Source organism: Petromyzon marinus, chromosome 3, assembly GCF_048934315.1.
Source record: "Petromyzon marinus isolate PM22_M1 ecotype Great Lakes invasive population chromosome 3, UKy_Petmar_22M1.pri1.0, whole genome shotgun sequence".
NCBI classification, from domain to species: domain Eukaryota; kingdom Metazoa; phylum Chordata; class Hyperoartia; order Petromyzontiformes; family Petromyzontidae; genus Petromyzon; species Petromyzon marinus.
Genome location: NC_133669.1, coordinates 20,464,715 through 20,486,998, shown reverse-complemented (window position 1 = coordinate 20,486,998; position 22,284 = coordinate 20,464,715). Strand labels below are relative to the sequence as shown.

General features: G+C 53.5%; 1 protein-coding gene across 1 annotated transcript in view; it reads right to left on the bottom strand.

The window, feature by feature from the left end:
• Positions 1 to 5,123: 5,123 nt before the first annotated feature.
• Positions 5,124 to 22,284, bottom strand: part of LOC142929857 (synaptotagmin-17-like) — a 39,852-nt gene continuing 22,691 nt past the window's right edge. Inside the window, 7 exon segments of the mRNA XM_076071961.1 lie at positions 5,124 to 5,267; positions 5,270 to 5,356; positions 11,581 to 11,736; positions 14,801 to 14,921; positions 16,954 to 17,792; positions 19,424 to 19,599; positions 19,744 to 19,916. Of these exon segments, the coding sequence (XP_075928076.1) occupies positions 5,161 to 5,267; positions 5,270 to 5,356; positions 11,581 to 11,736; positions 14,801 to 14,921; positions 16,954 to 17,792; positions 19,424 to 19,599; positions 19,744 to 19,916 (1,659 nt within the window). The 3' untranslated portion in view covers positions 5,124 to 5,160.

Below are 22,284 nucleotides of genomic sequence, written 5' to 3'. Positions count from 1 at the left end.
TAATTTAAAATGCGTAGAAATGTTTTACCCTTTGCTCCCTTAAAGCGTAACAACAACAACAACGGTGCACAGAACGAAAGACGTTGAAGTACTTTGACGAGGCAGAAGAGAACGCGCCGTGTGGGCATCCGAGAGCCATACAGGAATTAATAATAATAATAGCTGCTATTATTATAATAATAGCTGCTCGCAAACGGCGCTTGTCCCGACGTTAGCGTCCCCGGAGCTTTGGAAGGGCAAGGGTTGAAACTCGACATGTCATCTCCTGAGATACGGAGCGGTCAGTATGAAGGGCAGTACAGCAGGCGTGGCTGCTGTACTGTCTGTACGGAGTCTTAACAAATGTCTCTCTATAATACCCCTTGAATTGGGTGGTGGGTTGTTTTAAAGTCCGGGTACAGTAACACCCCGGTGGGTTTATGTTCCCTGAAATGTTGCGACGACGAATCTCGAAACGGCGTCAAATCGAAACGACTTACGGTGGGTGGGTGGCGGGGGGGTGGGAGCAGTAGGGAGGTGGTGGAGGCGAAGGCTGAGAGACGACGGATAAAGGAGAAGGGACGGGGCGATGACATCAGCGTTGGGGTCGTGGCGGACGCAGATCGGGTGGTGGCGGCGGCGACGTTAATGACAAGGCGACGCACGTGTTTGCCAAACGACGTTAAAGGGGCGGGGGGGGGGAAGACACGTAAACATCGGGGTATCACTGTACACTCTGAATTCCTCCAAACACGGGAGTGGAACGTTGCCGATTTGAAACGCGTTCGGTCTAAATCGACCGAACGCGTCGGGCTGCGCAAGCCTCACGGATGATCTTGCCCCGGCTGTTGTTATTTTGGTCACCCCAACCCCTTTTGCTGTGGGGCCTACGTTCTTGTGTACAACAACAACAAAAAAACGAATTAAAGAACAATTTGTAACAAAACGCATTTGGTCAAACGCCCTAATGTAGCAGGACCCTCTTGTGAAAAATAAAATCTATTTTGAGACTCGGTGAGGCTTTTCTGGGTGTATAAATGACATTAACATCATCAGAGGTCACGGGAGGTCAGGGGTTGTTAGGGGACTTGCGTGGCTCCTGCGCACGTGAAGCCCCCCCCCCTCCCCGTGACATTGCAACCCGTATGACTCCACACAAAGAAAAGCCACACATCGGACTCCGCGAGGTTCGGAATCGGCCGTGAATGGGAACGTCATTCCTGCCCCCCCCCCTGCTGCCCCCGGCTCCCCCGTAGCGCCGACAAAACATCGACGTGAGTGAGCGACCACGTCCATTTGAAGCAACGCGAATTAAACAAAAATACAGGTGCGTTACCGTAACCGTCACTCGTCATAAATGATGCATATGAACGGAGTATATTCAAGTATAAGCACAGCAATGTGTGTGTGAGAGAACGTAACGTAAAGATTGCTTGTGTAATAGTTTAATGCACAATATTTTGCGACGCTAAAATAACTCTCGCGCGCCCGCCCGCCCGCCCGACCACGTGCGCGCGCGCGTGGCACGGACGCTGAGCGACGAAGCCGCTGCTTCCCGTCCGATCTCGGAAGCCACAGCGAAGCGGGAGGGTTTGAACCCCGCTCGGTACTCGGACGGGAGACCGCCTGGCTCCGCTCGCTCTGCTGCCTTGCCCTGCGGACGCCGGGGTGTTTGTGTCGGGGCGGGCTCGTTGCTGCGCGGTGGGCCAGGAGCCCGGCAGTAACAGCGCAATGGATTCGTGACTCCCGTCTGCGCGGAGCTGAACTCCGGTTTCCTCTCGCGCGGAATTTGTCCCGCAACTAGCGCCGCAAGGCAGGCAAGGGGCCTCTTTAAAATATATAAAAAAAATATCTTGAGACTCGGCGAGGTGTTCTTGGGGTAAGTGACACGGGTTCGCTTAGATGTTTAAAAAAGCGTGCGATTTGAATCGCGGGTATCCCTCGATTTGCGAATTATTAGGTTTTTACGACGTTTCGCGTTTACGGCATTTGGCAAATTACGGACACTTCCCCCCCCCCCCCCCTCCCGATTGATGGCATCGAATTGTTCCTCGCGAACGAAGCTTCGCTCCGGCCGCGCGCCGCGAGATCATCAAACGCGGCGAAGCCAACGCAGAAGGCGGCGTCAGCCGTCCTCTACGGCTTCACGACACCCCCCCCCCCCCTTGCTTCACGACGCGACAGTAAATGCCTCAACTTCACCTCTCAAGACATTGCAACAATGCAGCAGCAGGTCTTTTGGCGAGTGCGCTGAAAGGTTAATCATTTTTGTTAGAAATTTAATTATTTTAAATTATTTAAAATAAAAAAAATTAGTTTTAATATCCACGTCCTTTGTTGTTTTTGTCTTGTGAAAAGTGATATCGGTGTATATTTGCACCGTGCTGATCGGAGGTAGTCGGGTTTTCTTTTAAGTGGATGGGATAAGCAATTCCGATGTGCGAAAATGTCGTTTTTACGCATTGCTTTTTGAAGGACGCATCCCTTTCATAAATCGAGGGATACCTGCATTTACGTCGAGAATGTGGGTGAAAGGAAGACAATCCAAACGGGCAGCTCTCGTCGCTATTCGGTGGCGAGATGTTAACTACCTCGCCTGGTGCACAGGAGGTCGTGGGTTCGATCCCGACCCTGACGCCTGCTGCTGCTGCTGCTGTATATTTGGAGTTTGCGTGTCTCTCTCTCTCCCCGTGGTGGTCGCGTGGATTTTTCTCCGGGTCCTCCGGTTTTTCCCTCCACATTTAGAATCAACATCACGCTTTCAGAGTATTTGTCTGCTATACATTTCCACGTGACGATAAGCCACTTCGTAGAGCTATCATCTGTGATAGCCAGGCCGCTTCTGAGAAAGAGCTACATAGCTCAGTGGGCCTTACCTGGTCAAATAAAATAAAAATAAAAATCGTTTCAAATACTGACCCAGACTATGTGGCCCAGGCTGTCCCACACGAGTTTGAAGCTTTGGTAATTAAAAGAAAGCATTTAAGGTCATGACCAGGCATAAGACTCGAGTGACATCACCAACGTGACGCGTCTGATTGTTGGGCTGCTCTCTTCCATTCAGAAGAAAACTGCTAAAGAGACGCGTCCCACGCAAACCCCTCTCACAGTAGATGTGTCTCATCCGGTACAGAACCCTCGTCTGATCCGGTACAGAACCCTCGTCTGATCCGGTACAGAACCTTTGTCTCATCCGGTACAGAACCCTCGTCTCATCCGGTACAGAACCCTCGTCTGATCCGGTACATAACACTCCTCTGATTTTGTACAGAACCCTCATTTCATCCGGTTCACCCTGGTGTCATCTGATACAGATCCCTCGACTCATCTGGTACAGAACTCTCGCTCGGTTGTTTTAACTGCTCACAGAGCACAGGCAAATGCCGCCCGTGTTAGTTACGTTAATTATTATTCATCATTATTAAGACATCCTAATGAGGCAGCATGCTTTGCGAAATAAACACGGTCGACTCGTACGCGCAACTCCTTATCGACTAACGATCGATGTCTCGCCACCGACTAAACGATGAATCACAGTTTGCAGCTCTGAACCAAAGGGACGGCGTCACCGAAGTGATGTGCCGTCAACGGAATTACAATCAGCCATCATGAAGTAATTGCTTAAAGATATATTTATATATATGTATTTTAAAATATTTTTTATCTCGCGCAAAGTAACTGCTCGGGATAAGGGAGACGTCCGCGGGTTGGTTCGCGAAGCGTTGCGCCGCGCGTCATTGATGTCGCCCTCATCATCGTCATCATCATCGTCGTCATCGTCAATCGTCGTCATCAACCTCAGCAACGGTACGCTCGTACTGTTGCCGCGTTTTTAGAAAGTACGGATTTGTTTTTTTTTTGTTTTGTATTGCTTAACGTGTTGCATATTGCCGTTGCGTTTTCGTTGCGGTGACGTCGTGCTGCGTTGCGCGCATGAACCCCGTGCGCTGCACGTGTTTGTCCCCCGCGCGTCGGCGCCGTGTGAAATGTGATGTTACAGGTGGACAGCACATGGGGCGTGACACAGGAGTACAGTACACAGGTGGACAGCACACGGGGCGTGACACGGGAGTACAGTACACAGGTGGGCAGCACATGGGGCGTGACACAGGAGCACAGTACACAGGTGTGCAGCACATGGGGCGTCACACAGGAGTACAGTACACAGGTGGGCAGCACACGGGGCGTGACACGGGAGTACAGTACACAGGTGGGCAGCACATGGGGCGTGACACAGGAGCACAGTACACAGGTGTCTATGGCACTTTGCTTGGCTGCGCTCTGAATTCGTTTGGCCGCATTGAGTTTTAGTTTTTCCCCAGGTCTCCTGGCCTCAATAGATTCTTCCACGGGTTTCAAACAAAGGTCGTCTCGTCTCTCCAGTGGCGAGTCTCCACGAGCCTCGTAGCTCGCGCTGGAAACCCGAGTGATCATCCCAGCAGCGCGTTGCTGTGTGTTTCTCAACTGAACTCGGGCTGAGAATTCAGGCCGCGGAGAGAAATTATTTGGGCCGATGTCGCCTCGACGGGCTGGCCGGCGCTGTGTTCGCGATGCCCTACAGATGCGCAGTGCGATGTCTCCTGTATAGTCACAGGTGTGCTGCGTCGCCGCAGGTGTGCTGCGTCACGTGTGTGTGTGCGTGTGCCTTCCTACAGGTGTGCCGTGTATCACCACCCATGTGGTCACAGGTGTGCTGCGTCACATGGACTCGTGGGTATGTGGCGTGCTTTAGTGAATTGAAGGGCCTGCGCTATGCAGGCGTGCGGGGTGTGTTCACCGGTAGTTGTTCGTGTGCGTGTGTTCACCCCCTCCCCACCCCCCTTATGTAGCTACCGGTGTGCGTGCGTGCTCGTCTGCTGTAGTCAGTCGCAGGTGTGCGCGCGTGCGAGGTGCCTTACAGGTGCACGTATGTGTTCGTCTCCTGCAGCTCCTCCACCACCACTCAATCACCACTCAATTACCACCACGTCACCACCACCACCCCTCCACCACCCCACCACCACCCCACCACCACACCACCACCCACCACCACCACACACCACCACCACACACCACCACCACCACCACACACCACCCCACCACCACCACACACCACCACCACACACCACCACACACACCACCACCACCACCACCACCACCACCACCACCACACACCACAGGTAGAGGAGCCGGCGTCGCGCGTCAGGTGACCGCGAGCGAGGCCGGCGAGACGCGGTCGCAGGCCCCGCGTGAGCGCAGGCTGTGCCACTGCGCCACGGCCGTGCGGGGCGAGGCCATGGCGCGTCCCCGTGGGTGAGCTCCGGGGCCCCGCTGGGGAAGCGGCCCAGGACGACGCGCCCGATGAGCTCGCTGCTGGTCCGCGCGCTCCGGCCGAACACTGCGCGATGACACGCGCACATACGTACATGCACCGTACATACATACACCATACATACACCGTACATACATACACCATACGTACATGCACCGTACATACATACACCATACATACACCGTACATACATACACCATACGTACATGCACCGTACATACATACACCATACATACACCGTACATACATACACCATACATACACCGTACATACATACACCATACGTACATGCACCGTACATACATACACCATACATACATGCACCATACATACATGCACCATACATACATGCACCATACATACATACACCATATATACATACACCGTACATACGTACACCATACATACACCATGCACCGTACATACATACCCATTCATGCACCGTACATACATACACCATATATACATACACCGTACATACATACACCATTCATGCACCGTACATACATACACATACATACATAACACCATACATACACATACATACATACACCATACATACATACACCATATATACATACACCATACATACGTACACCATATATACACCATATACACCATATATACATACACCATACATACATACACCACATACATGCACCATACATACTGCACCATTACATACATACACCATACATACACCATACATACATACACCATACTTACACCATACATGCACCGTACATACATACACCATACATACATACACTATACATACATACACCATATATACATACACCATACATACATACACCATACATACATGCACCATACATACATGCACCATACATACACCATACATACATACACCATACATACATACACCATACATACACCATATATACATACACCATATATACATACATACACCGTACATACACCGTACATACACCATACATACATACACCGTACATACATGCACCTTACATGCACGCATACAACCACCGCATACACACATATACATGCAGAGTGCATATACCGCATACAAACACGTACATACATACATACACGTGTACATACAAACACGTGTACATACATACAAACACGTGTACATACATACAAACACGTGTACATACATACACGTGTACATACAAACACGTGTACATACATACACGTGTACATACATACACGTGTACATACAAACACGTGTACATACATACACGTGTACATACAAACACGTGTACATACATACAAACACGTGTACATACATACACGTGTACATACATACACGTGTACATACAAACACGTGTACATACATACACGTGTACATACATACACGTGTACATACAAACACGTGTACATACATACACGTGTACATACAAACACGTGTACATACATACACGTGTACATAAAAACACGTGTACATACATACATACACGTGTACATACATACAAACACGTGTACATACATGCACACACGTGTACATACAAACACGTGTACATACAAACACGTGTACATACATACACACACGTGTACATACAAACACGTATACATACATACAAACACGTGTACATACAAACACGTGTACATACATACAAACACGTGTACATACATACAGGCGTGCATACAACGCGCGCAGCCGTACGCGTGAGGACGGGCGATGAAGTTGTGACTCGTCCTACGCACGCCATCGGAGGTGACCGACGGAAAACACAACAGGTGACGTCTCGCGTGCCGCTCTCCTCTTTAGCAGTTGTGCAAGGGGCTCCCTCCCCCCGTGCAGTGATGGGGGAGGGAGGGAGGGGGGGAGGGGGGGAGGGGGGAGGGAGGGAGGGGGGAGGGAGGGAGGGGGGAGGGGGGAGGGAGGAGGGAGGGGAGGGAGGGGGAGGGAGGGAGGGAGGGAGGGGGGAGGGAGGGAGGGAGGGGGGGAGGGAGTCGCCTCGCGTCTCGCGCGCGTTCACGTAACGCGATTTTTGAAGTAGCGCGCTCCATTGATTCACGCCTCGGACCTTTTTGCCGGTGTCAAAGTCTGAAAAAAAATTAAGAATTAGGTTTTTACCCTTTGCAAGGCAATAAAATACTTTGATACTGGGGGAAAAAAAGTGGTCCCGAGTTGTAGCTGCTCGCGCCGAGCTATATAAATGCGCTGATAGTTGCATTGTCTCTGCGCGGTTCGTCTTTTGGCGTTCTCTGACACTGGTGAGACAAGGGCCATGAAGAAAGCCGTCTCTGGTGTAGGCCAATCAGCTTCACTGACAATGCGTACACTATCGGAGCCGCGTGTTGTGTTCATGATCACCACAGAGTCCGTGTGGTTAATGCAGTAAACTGTATTCCTCGTAGAAGGTTCACATTTGGTGTTTGAACATCTTGACACAACTGTTGTATTGCCAGAAAGGGCAAAACCTATCCCTTATTTTAACATGATTTACGCTTGCCGTCGTTGTGCGTGCACACTATTGTTGAGATGACGCGCTCCAGCGCGTCGGCTTGCGGTGTACGGAAACGCGCTGGGATCTGATCGTCAGCAGGAGCAGCGGCAGCGGCAGCAGCACCAGTCAGCATCTCCCTTCTCGCTCGCCATTTATAAGATCTTGTCCGCGTGAATCTTGTCTCGTCTCAATTCTGTTTAATCGACGCGATGTTGAGTTACGCGCCGCTTTTCCAGGCCACAACCCCCTGCGTGAAACGAGGGGTGTCTGTGCTGTGCATGCCGCGTGCACACCCATGCGAGACTCAAACACGCGGACAAACAATCCCAGTTGATGAGAATAGGGTTTTCCACTTTTTTTATGGCAACAAAACAGGTGTTGCTGAGATGTTCAAACACCAAACTGAAACCTTTTACAAGGAATCATGTCAGCATTAACCACAATACTTGTGGTCAGAATGCAAACAAAAAACATGCTCTGATAATCTATGATGCATTGTCCTGGAAACTTATTGGTCCACACCAGAGACAGCTTTCTTTTGAGCCTCGTCTCAAAACGGTGTCAGACCAGAGGACGCCATTCTGACCACAGGCATTGTGGCTAATGCAGACGTGATTCCTTGTAAAAGGTTTCAGTTTGGTGTTTTAACATCTTGACACCTGTTTTGTTGCCAGAAAAAAGGGAAAAAAACCTATTATCATATTTTGGTACTGGCAAAGGAGGTCCCATGATGTAGAATCCACGTTTAGCCGAACACACCGAGGGGGCGCAAGTGCCGTTAGCGAGCACCTATTAAGGCTGGCGCAGCACGCCCGCCGGAGGAGGAATAACGCGTTCGAAACAAACGACGTTTCATTAGAGACCGGTTAAATGCCGTTGGCGAGCACCTATCAGGGGCCTAAGCGACACGCGGAGGGGTGGCGTGGTCAGCGCCACGCTTGGCTGCCCGTGTCTCCGAAGCGCTGGGGTTGACGCGCCGTGCCGGGCGCTTGTTGAATCGAGCCGAGCCACGTCTGAACCCGGCAGGGTGACACGCAGGGTGGCACGCAGGGTGGCACGCAGGGTGACACGCAGGGTGGCACGCAGGGTGGCACGCAGGGTGACACGCAGGGTGGCACGCAGGGTGGCACGCAGGGTGACACGCAGGGTGACACGCAGGGTGACACGCAGGGTGACGCGCGCGTGCGTGTAGGCGACTATGGCGGTTCCGTGACGAACGTGACAGTAAGTGCACGGTAAATAAAATGCTCGCTCGGGCGGGTGAACGGCGGCTCAATACCGGGAGACGCGCGCCCCGGCCCAAAGTGAGATTAATGCGTGCGGGAAAAATCCAGCGCAGAGGAGCCCCATAAATTACCAGGCTCGTGCGCACCGCGCTGCACAGCGATGGGAGGGGCGGCTCGCGGTCTTGAAGGCCTCCGGGCGGCAATCTTAACCGGGGCTTGACCGGGACCGTCACCAATCCGGGGTCGATAAGATTATAGCTGGCTTTGTGGTGGACATTGACAGCGGACTTACACCCGCCCCCCCCCCACCCACCACCCTCGCCATAGGAATGGCGAATTTACACCAAAACTAAAAACTATTTTGTATTTAACCAGGTAAGGCCCACTGAGCTATGTAGCTCTTTTTTCAGAAGCGGCCTGGCTATCGTCACGTGGAAATATATAGCAGACAAATACTCTAAAACGCCTGATGTTGATTCTAAATGTGGAGGGAAAAATTGGAGGACCCGGAGAAAAATCCACGCGACCACGGGCACAGAGAGAGACACGCAAACTCCAAATATACAGCAGGCATCGGCTCTGGGGAGTGAACCCACGACCTCCTGTACACCAGGTGAGGTAGTTGACATCTCCTAGCCACCGTGGCGGGGCATGAGCACCACTTCAATGCTCATTTGAGCAGGAATTCACTTGAGCAAGAACTCACTGTGACGTGTGTGTGTGTGTGGCGAGCGCAGTTGTCACAAGCGGGGATTTCTTTCGGGCAGGTCTGTCTCTGTCGGCGACCCGAGAAAATAGTGCCGCACACGGGCAACGTCGAATCCAGCGGCCACCCCTCGCTTTGGCTTGGCTACGAGTCGCGTATCAATCAACCGACTCTGGCGCAGTCTGCCGCCCAACCCGAGAAAAATATCCGGCGAGATGTCCATCTGGGTTTTTGCACGCCGAGCTAGAATCCCAGTGACCTGGATTTCAACCCCTGGTCGTCGACACACGCTGTCGGTGGCCGGTAATATTCGCGACCTGTCCTGGGCCTCTCCCCGGTCAACTCAGCCACATGCGAGTGAAGCGGAATGTGGCACGCCAACAATCAGCGCTGGCGAGACAGCGGTGGCCCGGCTGTGGTGGCACTGGTCACACTCCCCCCGCTCGTGCGCCCCGCCAGACCTAATAGGTGCTCGCTAACAGCTGTCCCAGCTCAGCTCCATCAGGCTAAATGGGGGTGGGTCCTATGGCTCTGCGTGAGCGTGTCCACTGGTTTATAGCTTGATTAATGGTTCCATTCCTGTGAGATGCAGTCATTTTATGGCGCACGCACACACGCACAGATACACACACGTAGACGCAATGTGCACAACGCATGCAGACGTACAGACCGAGCGCCAGAGCCAAGCATTTGCCCCGAGCCATAGAGCCCCAGCCATCTTAGGGTCCACCTAATCCAAATCCAAACGCTGGTGCTAACCACAGCCTCCTAACCCAATGCTGAACTCAAATCTCAATTATATCCTTATCATTAACCCTGGCTTTAACGTGAACTGCGAAACCGAACCCCCTTCCTGTCACCCGTAGCCCTAACCCTTATCATTAATTATATCCTGAACACTAACGCAAGTCCTAACCCAGGTCTTATCCCTAACCCCGGGAGTCGGCAAATAAATTGACCAAGAAGATCCGTTTTCTTTCGTTTAGAATTCGGCAAAAAAATAAAAACTCAATATATTTCAAGCGCCGCAATATGCGACGTGGTGAGTCCTGAATAAACAACGTCAGGAAGCGGCGTTCCTTGCAGAGAGGCGCACGCGGATCCAGAGCCACAGGTTGCTGACCCCTGGACTAGCCCCAGTGCCAACTCCGGCTTTAACCCCGACTCAAACCCTGAAGCCCAGCCTTAATCCCCCACGCTAACCCTGGCGCCATCTCGTTTAGCGCCATGGTGGCCAGATGTTAACTGCCTCTTGTATACAGGAGGTCGTGGGTTCAATCCCGACCCTGACGCCTGCTGTATATTTGGAGTTTGCGGTGTCTCTCTCTCTCCCGGTGGTGCCGTGGATTTTTTTTTCCGGGCACTCCGGTTTTTCCCCTCCACATTTAGAATCAGCATCACGCGTTTAGAGTACATGGCCGCTGCTGTAAATTTCCACGTGGTGTTGATGATGATGATGATAAGCAACTTTGTTGAGCTATAATCACGTGTGGGCAGGTAGCTTCTGAAAAAGAGCTAATACATAGCTCAGTGGGCCTTACCTGGTAACATAAGACAAACATGGTTTAGTTTTAGTTTAACCCCCTCCTTGGCCTTTCCTCTCACGCCAAGCGGTCCACGGCCAAGGGGTCCGGGGACCGGTGGTCAGGGGTCTGAGGTACCAAGGGCCGTTGGCCGGGGGCCGGGGGTCTGGGGATCCAGTGGCCGGGGGTCTGGGACCGGGGATCGGGGGCCAGGGTCCGGGTATCTGGGGATCTGAGGGCTGGGGGCCTGTGACCAGGTGTCCGGTGGTTAGGCGTCCGGGGATCTGGGTCCGGTGGACAGTGGCCAGCAGTCCAGGGGCCGGGGTCTGAGGATCCAGTGACCAGGGGTCCGGTAGCCAGGGGTCCGGTGGGCCTCGCGCTACCGGACGACGACTGGACTCACCGGTGAGCACGAGGCTGACGTCGTCCAGCAGGTCGGGGGTGACGTGGAAGCTGAAGGACTCGTTGTAGAAGGGGTCGACGGTGCCGTGGATGCACGCCGTGCGCTTGCTCTTCACTACCTTGAGCGCATGCACCAGCTGCACCCTCGCAAACGGGTCTGGCCACCGTGCAGCAGGGGGGGGGGTGGTGGGCAGAAATCGCATTGCTTTGTTTTTTCGTTGCAATCGCCAGCGGTCCTCGACTTGTTTGTCATGTCATTCAAAATTTATCCTGCACGGTATCCATGCCACAGTCTGGGCTCCCCCCCCCCCCCCAACAGGGAAGGCTTTTCCAGGGGGACCCGCCACCCACGGCTTGAGAACCACTGCCGTCAAACACAAATTGGCCGGCAACTAAAACTAAACTTTACATTAAAAGGAGGAGTCGCTTGCTCCAGCTGAATCGGCGTTAGCGTGGTGGGTGGGGGCCTCGGGTGAATGCAATGCAATGGGCCCCTGCCCCCTGTCCATTTTGCACCTCCCCCCCCCCCCTAGTCTTCGTAGCCTGGCGCCTGGGTACCTCTAAGCCATCAGCCTCAGTGCAGTTGCACCGCCTGCACTCTCGACAGCCACCCCAGTACCTGTGCTCGTACACGGCTGTTAGCAACCTCGCCTCGGCATGCAGGAGGTTGTGGGTTCGATCCCGACCTTGACTCCTGTATATTTTGAGTTTGCGTGTCTCTCTCCCCGTGGTCGTGTAGATATTTCTTTAGGTCCTCCGGGTTTTCCCTCCACATTTAGAATCAACATCACGCGTTTATAGAGTATATTTGGCTGCTATAAATTTCCACGCGACGATGATAAGCCGCCTCGTTGGGCTATAATTTGTGATAGCTCGCTTCTGAAGAAGGGCTGCACAGCTCAGTGGGCCTAACCTGCTAATTAAAAAAAATTGGATCTGTAGTTTATTGGGTTGGTTATTCTCGGATAGTGGTTAGAGAGAGAGACAGAGAGAGTTAACTCCCTTTCGGCAATCTCAACAACTACCTCCGGCAAACGTCAATCGGACATGCACACAGGACAGAGGCCCCCTTCAGGATGAGCTCAGCAGCACAAACGGTCCTTGGATGGCATCCAAAGGTCAGGCAACCTTCCACCGAGATAATAAACCGGCCCAACGGCTCAGCGGCGGAGCGAGTGGCTCGCAGAGCCCCGCGTGGCTTCGAGAGCGACAAATCGAATTGAGAGAGCATCTCTCGTAATGCGCACGCAAATAAGCCACGCAAAGACGAAGGTCCCCCGCGCGTGGCCCGAGGGACTGCAGGGGCAAGTGCTGTTATCGAGGAGCACCTACGAAAGCCGGCACGGCACACGAGGGGGGTTTGGTGGTCGCCACCACGCCCGGTCGCCTTTGTCTCCCCCGCGTGGCGATGTTTACGACACACTGCGCCGGGCGTTCTTTTGAGTCAACCTAAGGGAGGCCCAGGACCGGTTCAAATACTCATCACTATTGACTCGGGTCGCTAGGTTGGTAGTGCAGGGCGCTAGCTGCTGCATTACCGATCCCCAAAGACAAAGACCCCCCCCCCCCCCCATATAGCCTGGAACAGACTGCAGGGGCAAGTGCTGTTAGCGAGTAGCACCTATGAAGGCCGGCACGGCACACGAGGGGGTGGGTGACCATTTCCACGCCCGGCCGCCTTTGTCTCCCTAGTGGCGACGTTTACACACCATACCAGGTACTCATTTGATGCCGAGTGGACCTAGAGGAGGCCCAGGACCGGTTCAGACAATCGTCACCGTTGTTGGCCGTGAGCGGCGAATCGAACACGGGTCTCGCCGGGTTCGTAACGGCGGCGCCACCGCTCCCCACGCACACGAGCACACACACGAACACACACACACGAACACACGGACCACACGTACACACACACACGAGCACACACACACGAACCACACGGGCGCACAAACACAATCTCGGTCTTCAAATAGAATCTGCGCCGTTTACGACGCTCGGGACCAGATTACGGCTGGACTTTTTTGTTTGTTGCTAAACCCTGATTGAATGAAACGCGTGGGAGTCAAGAGGAAGGTTACGTCATCCTTCAGCGTACAGGGGTGTCTCGGGATAAAAACAAAGGGCAAAACAAGGATGTAAAATATGTAGAAATGAAGTTAGGAAACACGGAACGGACACTGGGAAAACAAGAGCGTGTTTTATAATCGGGAGAATTGCGGTACTTGTGGGGGGGAGCAGTCTTCCAGAAGGTGATTATGCTGTGAAAAATGCGTTTGTTGACTTTTGTTGGTGAGAACTCAAAGGAGGGCAGCATGAGTCTCGTCCGCACGAGTGACCCGCGTCACCATCAAAAAATTCCAAAAGCCAAGCAACAAAAATGAACTTACACCTCGAAGAAAACATGGAAATCATCAAATGTCTTCCGGAAGTTTCGACCGATCAACTGGATTACAACGTACCTCTCGGATCGTATGGTAACTCAATTGTCTCGTTCAGATGTAAACTATTTAAACAACGCAAACTCTTAATATATATTTTTACTCGGTACAGCCCACGGAGCTATACAGCTCTTTTTCAGAAGCGACTTGGCTATAATTAATGAGAGCTCAACGAAGTGGCTTATCGCGCTGAAATGTGTAGCAGTCAAATACTCCTCACGCACGTTGGTTCTAAATGTGGAGGGAACACCCGGAGGAGCCGGAGACAAATCCACGCGACCACGGAGGGAGAGAAACACATAAACCCCAAATGCACAGCAGGCGTCAGGGTCAGGGTCGAACCCACAACCTCCTGTATACCAGGCGATGGAGTTAACATCTCTCTCGCGCCCACACACAAAACAAGATTTGGTGGTAAGACGCAACGCGCCCCAGTCTTTTGCTTTAAAATGCACGGCAAATCAGTGCGTCCTAATGCAGGGAGGATGGCGGGAATACGGTAAGTTAGTACGGTAAGAGTCTTCTTTGGTTCTTTCGGACAGCGCTGTCCTACCAGACAGTCTCGTCCCCTTCACCTGATGAAGGCCGCTTGTGTTGTGGCCGAAACGTCGTGAGAATATTATTGTGTTATTTTATTTTATCAATTTATTATTTTATTCTCATTCTACGTGACTTTACCGAAAGAACCAAAGAAGATGAATCATTGCAGTCACGAAAGCTTTAAATCGAAACGGTAAGAGTCGTTCAGTGGTGGAGAGCTGAGGCCACCAGGGCCCAGTGTCGAACCTGAACCCTGCGCCATGTCGGTCTGCAGGAGCTGCTTGGCCCGGACGATCTCGACGTTGAGACGCCCGGCGCTGGGGAGGTAGTTGATGGACACGAGCAGCTCGCCGAGCTCCACCTCGCTCTGCGAAGACAAAGACAAAGATCCCCCTCCCACCCATCCCCGTGTAGCAAAGCGCTGTGAGCGAGCAGCGGAGCGCATGGACGCCACCGGCACCGTGGCACAAGAAGGGGTTTGGTGGCCGGCACCACGCCCTGCCCTGCCGCCGTCTGTCTCCCCAGCAGGCGATGTTCACCACACACCGCACCGAGTACTCGATTGAGGCTGAGTCGACCCAGGAGAGGCCCAGGACCGGTTCAGATAATTTATAATCGTAACCGGTGATAGCCATGAGCGGGAATCGAATTCGGCTCACTGGGTTCGTAGCGCAGCGCGCTAAACCGCTACGCTACCGCTCCCCACCCTGCGATCCTACACACAAGCACGCGCGCACGCGCGTCATCATCATCATCATCATCGTCGTCGTCGTCATCAGATCTTGTCCACCCACCGTTGGACAAAAAGGCCTCCCCAAACCATCACCATCTCGAACGGTCCTATGCTACAAACAATGATCATTTACACTTGTAAGGCGGCGCATTTCATCCGTAGATGGCACCAATGCGCCACCGCCGTTGTATGGAAAGCCAGGAAATGAGCAGGACCCGCAGGGTGAACGGCCGGATATAGGCAGGGGTGGATGATGGCCGATTTCAAGAGGTGAGTTTTCAATATAAATCGAACGACTCTGATTGTCTTATCAGCAAGGGCAAAGCGTCGTTGTATGGACTGTTGGGGCAGGGTAAACCATCAGAACTAGGCAGGGGAGGGGGGTTTTAAAGACCAATTTAAAGAAGAGAGTTTTCAAGACGTGACTTCAATATATACATCGAACGACTCTGATTGTCTTATCAGCAAGGGCAAAGCGTCGTTCCATAGTCTGGTGGCTGCACAGCGCGGGCAAAATCGCGATCACCCCCAGGAACGGGAGGCCTTGAGCTCGGAGCGCTTCGAAGAAGGCGATCCCGAAGATCTGCGGCGCCTCGTTGGAGAGTCAACAAGGCGCGGCTCCTGTCATTGTTGCGGGGCCGAACCCATCGAGTGCATTGTAGGTCAGCACTAAGGTCTCATAGTGCGGGCCCCGACGGGCTCTCTGACCATATTTCACCACGCTGGTCAGCGCGGCTCGGTGAAAGCGGGGCGCGCGGACGTGGAGGCATAGAAGCACGGTACAACAATCTAATTTATATTTAGACAGAGCGCCTTCTGAGACTCAAAGATCTCGGGGACCTCGATGGAGACTATGAACGTTGATCAGTTCCTGCAACAATGTATCGAGCGCCCCTTCACGAGTGGACTTCATCGCTCCTCCGTCCCTGCGCTGGATGTGCTATCTGCTTGCGTTTCCTCCCCTTGACTGCCACTCTGCGATTAGTCTCGACCACCGGCCAGCGTCCCTTCGAGCGACGTGTCCTGCCCAAGGGCCACATTTAGGTTTGTTAGCAATCAGGATTGAACCTCGCCTGGTATGAAGGATGCCGTGGGTTCGAAACTGACCCTAACGCCTGCTGTACATTTTGAGTTTACGTATCTCTCTCCCCATGGTCGAGTGGATTTTTCTCCGGGTCATCCGGTTTTTTCCCTCCACGTTTAGAATCGGCATCACGGCGTTTAGAATATTTGGCTGCTACAAATTGCCACGTGATGATGAGCCACTTCGTTGAGCCATCATTAGCGATAGCCAGGTCGCTTTTGACAAAGAGCTATGTTGCTCAGTCAAGCCTTACCTCGTAAAGTAAAATAAAAAAAATAGTTTATTTTATAATGAAGGTTTGTTTTTGGGTCAGATCACGTAAATATAAATGCGCCGTTAAACCCGCCACCACCACCTGACAGCCAATTAGCAAGGTTTGTCACGCAAACAAAACGTTGCCCATTAGTCACTACCTCAGCACAAAGACACACGCGCACGCCGATGTGTGCGTGCTGGTGGAGGGTGTAAACCCACAAACATCTGACAATCCGGGTACTTTCGCGACGCGTTTCAGGCGCGGTGATTACAAGCGCCCCAGCCCGATTGGGCAGATTTAACCAGAGGGGCATTTGTCGCGCGCACCTGCGAGCTGGGCACGATGGGCTTCCACCAGTGGCCACCCTTGACCAGGTCCACCTCGGCGAGCGGCATGGCCACCTTGCCGACGACGCGGTGGCGCGACAGCTTGTCGAAGTCGAGCACGGTGAGCGCGAGCGTGCGCCTCTGCGCCTCGACGAAGGGCAGCTCGAAGGAGTAGCGCTCCTCGAACAGCGGGTCCTGCGTCTTGCGGCGGACGCCCGTCTGCCGCGAGTTCTTCTGGTCGGGCAGCAGGCAGAGCTTCACGTACGGGTTGGAGTGCGGCGGCGGCGGCGAATCGCGGCGGCGCAGCGAGGCGACGCCGGCGCCCGCGACGCCGGCGCCCTCGCCGGGGCCGTGTCGGCGAGCGCGGGACGAGGGTCGCGGCAACTCGCGCGCCTCGATGACGCGCACGAGCAGGCGGCCGTGCGGCAGGTCGTACTGCGCGCTGAAGTGCAGCGCTCCCAGCTGGTAGCGCGACAGGACCTCCTCGTCGGTCAGCGAGTCCGTGTCGCCGCTGGCGCCGCTGCCGGCGCTGGCGCCCGAGTCGGCGCGGTAGAGGCGCGGCTCGATGTTGCTCGGCCGCTCGGCGTGGCGGACGGAGCCGCGGGCGTCGCGCCGCCGTGACGACGCCGCCGCCGCCGTCGTCGTCGTCGGCGACGGGGGCGGCGCCGCCACCGCGCGCCGCGCGGGCTGCCCGGCCTCGGGGCGGCCGGGCCCCGGGCGGGGCCACGGGCCGGGCCCCGGGCGGGGCCACGGGCCGGGCGGCGGCGGCGGCGCCGCGGTACCGCCCGGGCCCGGGCTGTCCGGCGGCGAGGAGCTGGAGCGGCGGTACGAGTCCAGGCCTGGCGAACGGCGTTGGCGGCGATGGACGCGATGGTGAAGGAGGCGGCGATGGAGATGCGCGATTTGGGTGGGTGATGGTGGGAGATGATGGGGGAGGTTGATGAGATGGGTGACCAGTGGGTGACGGGGTGGTTAGCTTACGGAAGCGATGGGGGGTGAGCGATTTGCAACGCTCACTGCAAGCAGCGTAACGTCACCCCCGTATGAGCGGACGCACCCAGAAGTCAACTCCGGTTTAAAGGGCAGGTGGCTGAAAACAGCATTTTGGAACCAGGACCTAGGATCCCACCCTTGCCAACTTAACCCCCCCCCGCCCCCACAGAGTCTTGATTTCTCATGGAATATTTTCCATTACCCCCCACCCTCCACCTTCCCTACCAACCCCAACCGGTGGCTACTCGCCACGGGGGTCGCAACTTTTCACTCGAGGCCATCGCTCCCCATCACAGCGAGCCGCTCTTTCCCCATCACAGCGAGCCGCTCTTTCCCCATCACAGCGAGCCGCTCTTTCCCCATCACAGCGAGCCGCTCTTTCCCCATCACAGCGAGCCGCTCTTTCCATCGGCCCGAACGCTTCTCGCCGTCGGTCTCGTTAAATACGCGCGTGGTCCGCACGACGCGTGGCACGCCGGTCGTTTCGCTCACGGGAGAGGAGCCAGTGGCGGTGGTCCAGGGGAGAGAGAGAGAGAGAGCACGCACCGCACCGCACGCCCATCGCACCAGAATGCAACGTTACAGGTTTGCTCAGAATAATTCGTAAATCGAGGTTTGCCTTTGTTGATTTGGGTGAGATCACGTAAATATGAATGCGCCGTTAAAACCCACCGCCAGCCGACGCAGCCAATCAGAAAGGGCGCCAACGGTGGTGAGATGTTAACTATCTCACCTGGTATGCAGGAGGTCGTGGGTTTCATCCTGACCCTGACGCCTGTTGTATATTTGGAGTTTGCGTGTCTCTCTCTCTCCCCGTGGTCACGTGGATTTTTCTCCGGGTCCTCCGCTTTTTACCCTCCACATTTAGAAGCATGCGCCTAGATTATTGACATTATTTTGGCTGCTATAAATTTCCACTTGATAAGCCACTTCGATGAGCTATCATTTGTGATAGCTAGGTGGCTTCTGAAAAGGAGCCACGTAGCTCAGTGGGCCTCACCTGGTAAAATAAAAAAAAGGAATTGTGAAGTTAGTTAGTTTGCCATTTGAACGAAACATGCCGATTGGCACACTGCCTGCGTGTCGCGAGAATAAATCCCGGCGATTACAACCAGCTTCATCGGGCAGATCTGCCGAAGTTGTGAACAAGGTTCTTCATATTCTTGGTTCTTTCGGTAAAGTCACGTAGAAGGGAAACAATAAAATAATAAAAATATAAAACAATTCAAAAATATAAAACAATATAAAAATATAAAAACAATATTGTTTTATATTTTTATTATTTTATTGTTTCCTTTCTACGTGACTTTACTGAAAGAACCAAGAATATGAATCCCTGCAGTCACGAAAGCTTTAAATAAAAAAAAGGTTGTTCATGTTTCCAGTCTTGAGCTTCAGCAAGGCGGACGAAAGCCGCCGGAATTTTTTCGGGAAATATTTTGACATCTACGGGGTGGGTGGGGGTGCCAGACCTTACCGGAGACTCTGCGGCTAGCGAGGCTGTAGGAGGAGGGCACTCGCGACGACGACATCGACGACGACGACGACGACGATAGCGACGTTGTCCTGGCGGGGCCGTCCCTGGCGGCAGCCGGGGGGGCAGCGTGCGCCGACACGACCATGGCCTCCGCGTCGCCATCGCGCTCCTCCAGCCTGCGCAACGGGAGCGCGAGCGGAGACACGGAGCCCGAGGGCGCGTCAGTGTGGTGGACCGTGCCAGTGTTGTCGGGTACACTGTGAATGCGCTCACCACCCCCCCCCCCCCCCACTCAGGAGGTGGCTCTGTGTGGGACTCACAGCCAGGGCGGAGTGGGCGCGGGGAAGGGGCCCAGGATCTGCACCTCCTCCTGGTCGTGGCTCGGCTCCAGGCAGGAGCACAGCGCTGCCCAACAGCGGCTCCAGCAGCGGCTCCAGGACTGTGGGCAGCTCCAGCGGCGCCGGAGCAGCTCGGCCACGCGAGACGGCACACCCTGCGCGCGCGTGCGAGCGTGTGTGGGGAGCGGTTAGCATGCCGCGCCGCTCATTTTTCTTTCTTCTCATTTTACCAGGTAAGGCCCACTGAGCTCCGCGTGGCTCTTTTTTTCTAGAAGCGACCTGGTCACAAATGATGGCTCAAGGAAGTGGCTTTATCATCGCGTGGAAATTTATATCAGCCAAATAGTCTGAACGCGTTGATGTCCATTCTCAATGTGGAGGGAAAAACCGGAGGATCCCCGAGAAAAGTCCACGTGACCAAGAGGAGAGAGACACGCAAACTCCAAATATACAGCAGCAGCAGCAGGCGTCAGGTCGGGATCAAACCCACGACCTCCTGCATACCAGGCGAGGGAGTTAACATCTCCTAGCCACCGTGATGATGATGAGAGAGAGACACGCAAACTCCAAATATACAGCAGCAGCAGGCGTCAGGGTAGGGATCGAACCCACGACCTCCTGCATACCAGGCGAGGGAGTTAATATCTCCTAGACACCGTGATGATGATGAGAGAGAGACACGCAAACTCCAAATATACAGCAGCAGCAGGCGTCAGGTCGGGATCAAACCCACGACCTCCTGCACACCAGGCGAGGGAGTTAACATCTCCTAGACACCGTGGCGCTACGAACCCGGCGACCCGAGTACAATTCCCGTTCACGACCAATACCAGTGACGACTATCTGAACCTGTCCTCGACCTTCCCTAGGTCGACTCAGCCTCAAATGAGTACCTGGTGTGGTGTGTAGTGATCATCGCCCCTGGGGAGACAAAGGCGGCCGGGCGTGGTGCTGACCACCCACCCCCCTCTTGTGCCATGCCGGCCTTAATAGGTGCTCGCTAACAGCACTTGCCCATCATATGCAGTCGTAGCAGATGGAAGAATCAATGGAGGAGGGAGGGGGGGGAAGACACTGTCAGTGCCACAATCGAAATTTAATGAAGAAACATGTTCGATTTAGCTTGCTCCTCCTGATTGTCAAATGAGGTTTTGTTTTTATACTACGGGGGCTGGTCCAGATGTCTTGTGATTCCCCCCCCCATTTAATTCTCTAAACCTTAATTATACTTTTTTAAAGGAAGGTTTATTTAAAAGAGAAATTAATATGCAAAGGAAACAAAAAGTTTGGAGTCAATATTAATTGGGGGTCAGTTTAATACGTATTAGGCTTTCACGACCAATATTATCCATAATACAGGTTGGGGGTTTAGATCACTTAAATATAAATGTGTCGTTAAACCCGCCACCACCCGACACAGCCAACTAGTAAGGTTTGTCATGTAAACAAAACGTGCCAATTCGTTACTACTTCAGCACACCGGTGTGTTGGAGAGTAAACCCACGAACATTTACAATTCGAGTACTGTGACGTTTAGCCAGCAATTACAACCAGCCTCATCAGGCGACAGCCTGAGTTGTGAAGAAAGTCCTCCTACAATATTTCGGTCTTAAATAGAGGAGGTAAAGGTGATGTCATCACTGTGGTCCCATCAGATCCGAAAACAAGAGTAGGGGGGGGGGTTTAATGTAGTCATAAGTTACAATGGAGCATGTTAATTTGATACATTTCAGAACCTATTATTGGTTGGGCGATTCACAGTTAATCAACATACAGCTGAGCGTGTGCAGAGAATATGCAGTTATCATTCATTGGGGGACGCGAGACATCTGGACCATCCCGTAGAGCTCCCCGTGATGCTGAACGTGTGAACAGCGCTCTTTACAATCAAACTTTTATTTGCTGTTTAGAGTGCTGTACTTTCAGACGGAACCAGTCCCGAACGCTCCCCCGGGTATTTTTTGGGCACGTCACATCCATCTGCCCCTCGTTTTGTTCGACAACCATTCGTAGGATTTTAGGAACGTAGGGTACAATTATACTTGGGATTTATTATGAACAGGCGGTAACGTATACTCCGGTGGTAGTGCCTTACGCTGATAATCAACTACTGCAAGCCAGCCGAGCGAGCGAGCGTTCTGCCGTATTGCGGGGAGCGGTGGCGCAGCGGTTAGCGCGACGAACCCCGGCAAACCTGAGTTCGGTTCCAGCTCATGGCCAAGGCGCTCGACACAGTTTGAAAAAAAGAAAAACGTTAACAGAATAGAATGACTTGGATGGCAGGGGCGTGGCTACAAGGGTTGAGGATTGAGTGACAGCGATAGAGGGATGCTTAGGGATCACGAAAGGTTAGGGCTGGGATGGGAAGGGGTGAAAGGGGGGCGAGGTGAGGGAAGAGGACGAGAATGGGCGAAGGAGGTGAGGCTTCAAGAGAAGAACGGAAGGAGGTTATGGAGGCGCGCCTGATGAATGTAACGTGGCTCGCATCACCTTGCCGTACGAAATGAGAATACCCCAGGTGTC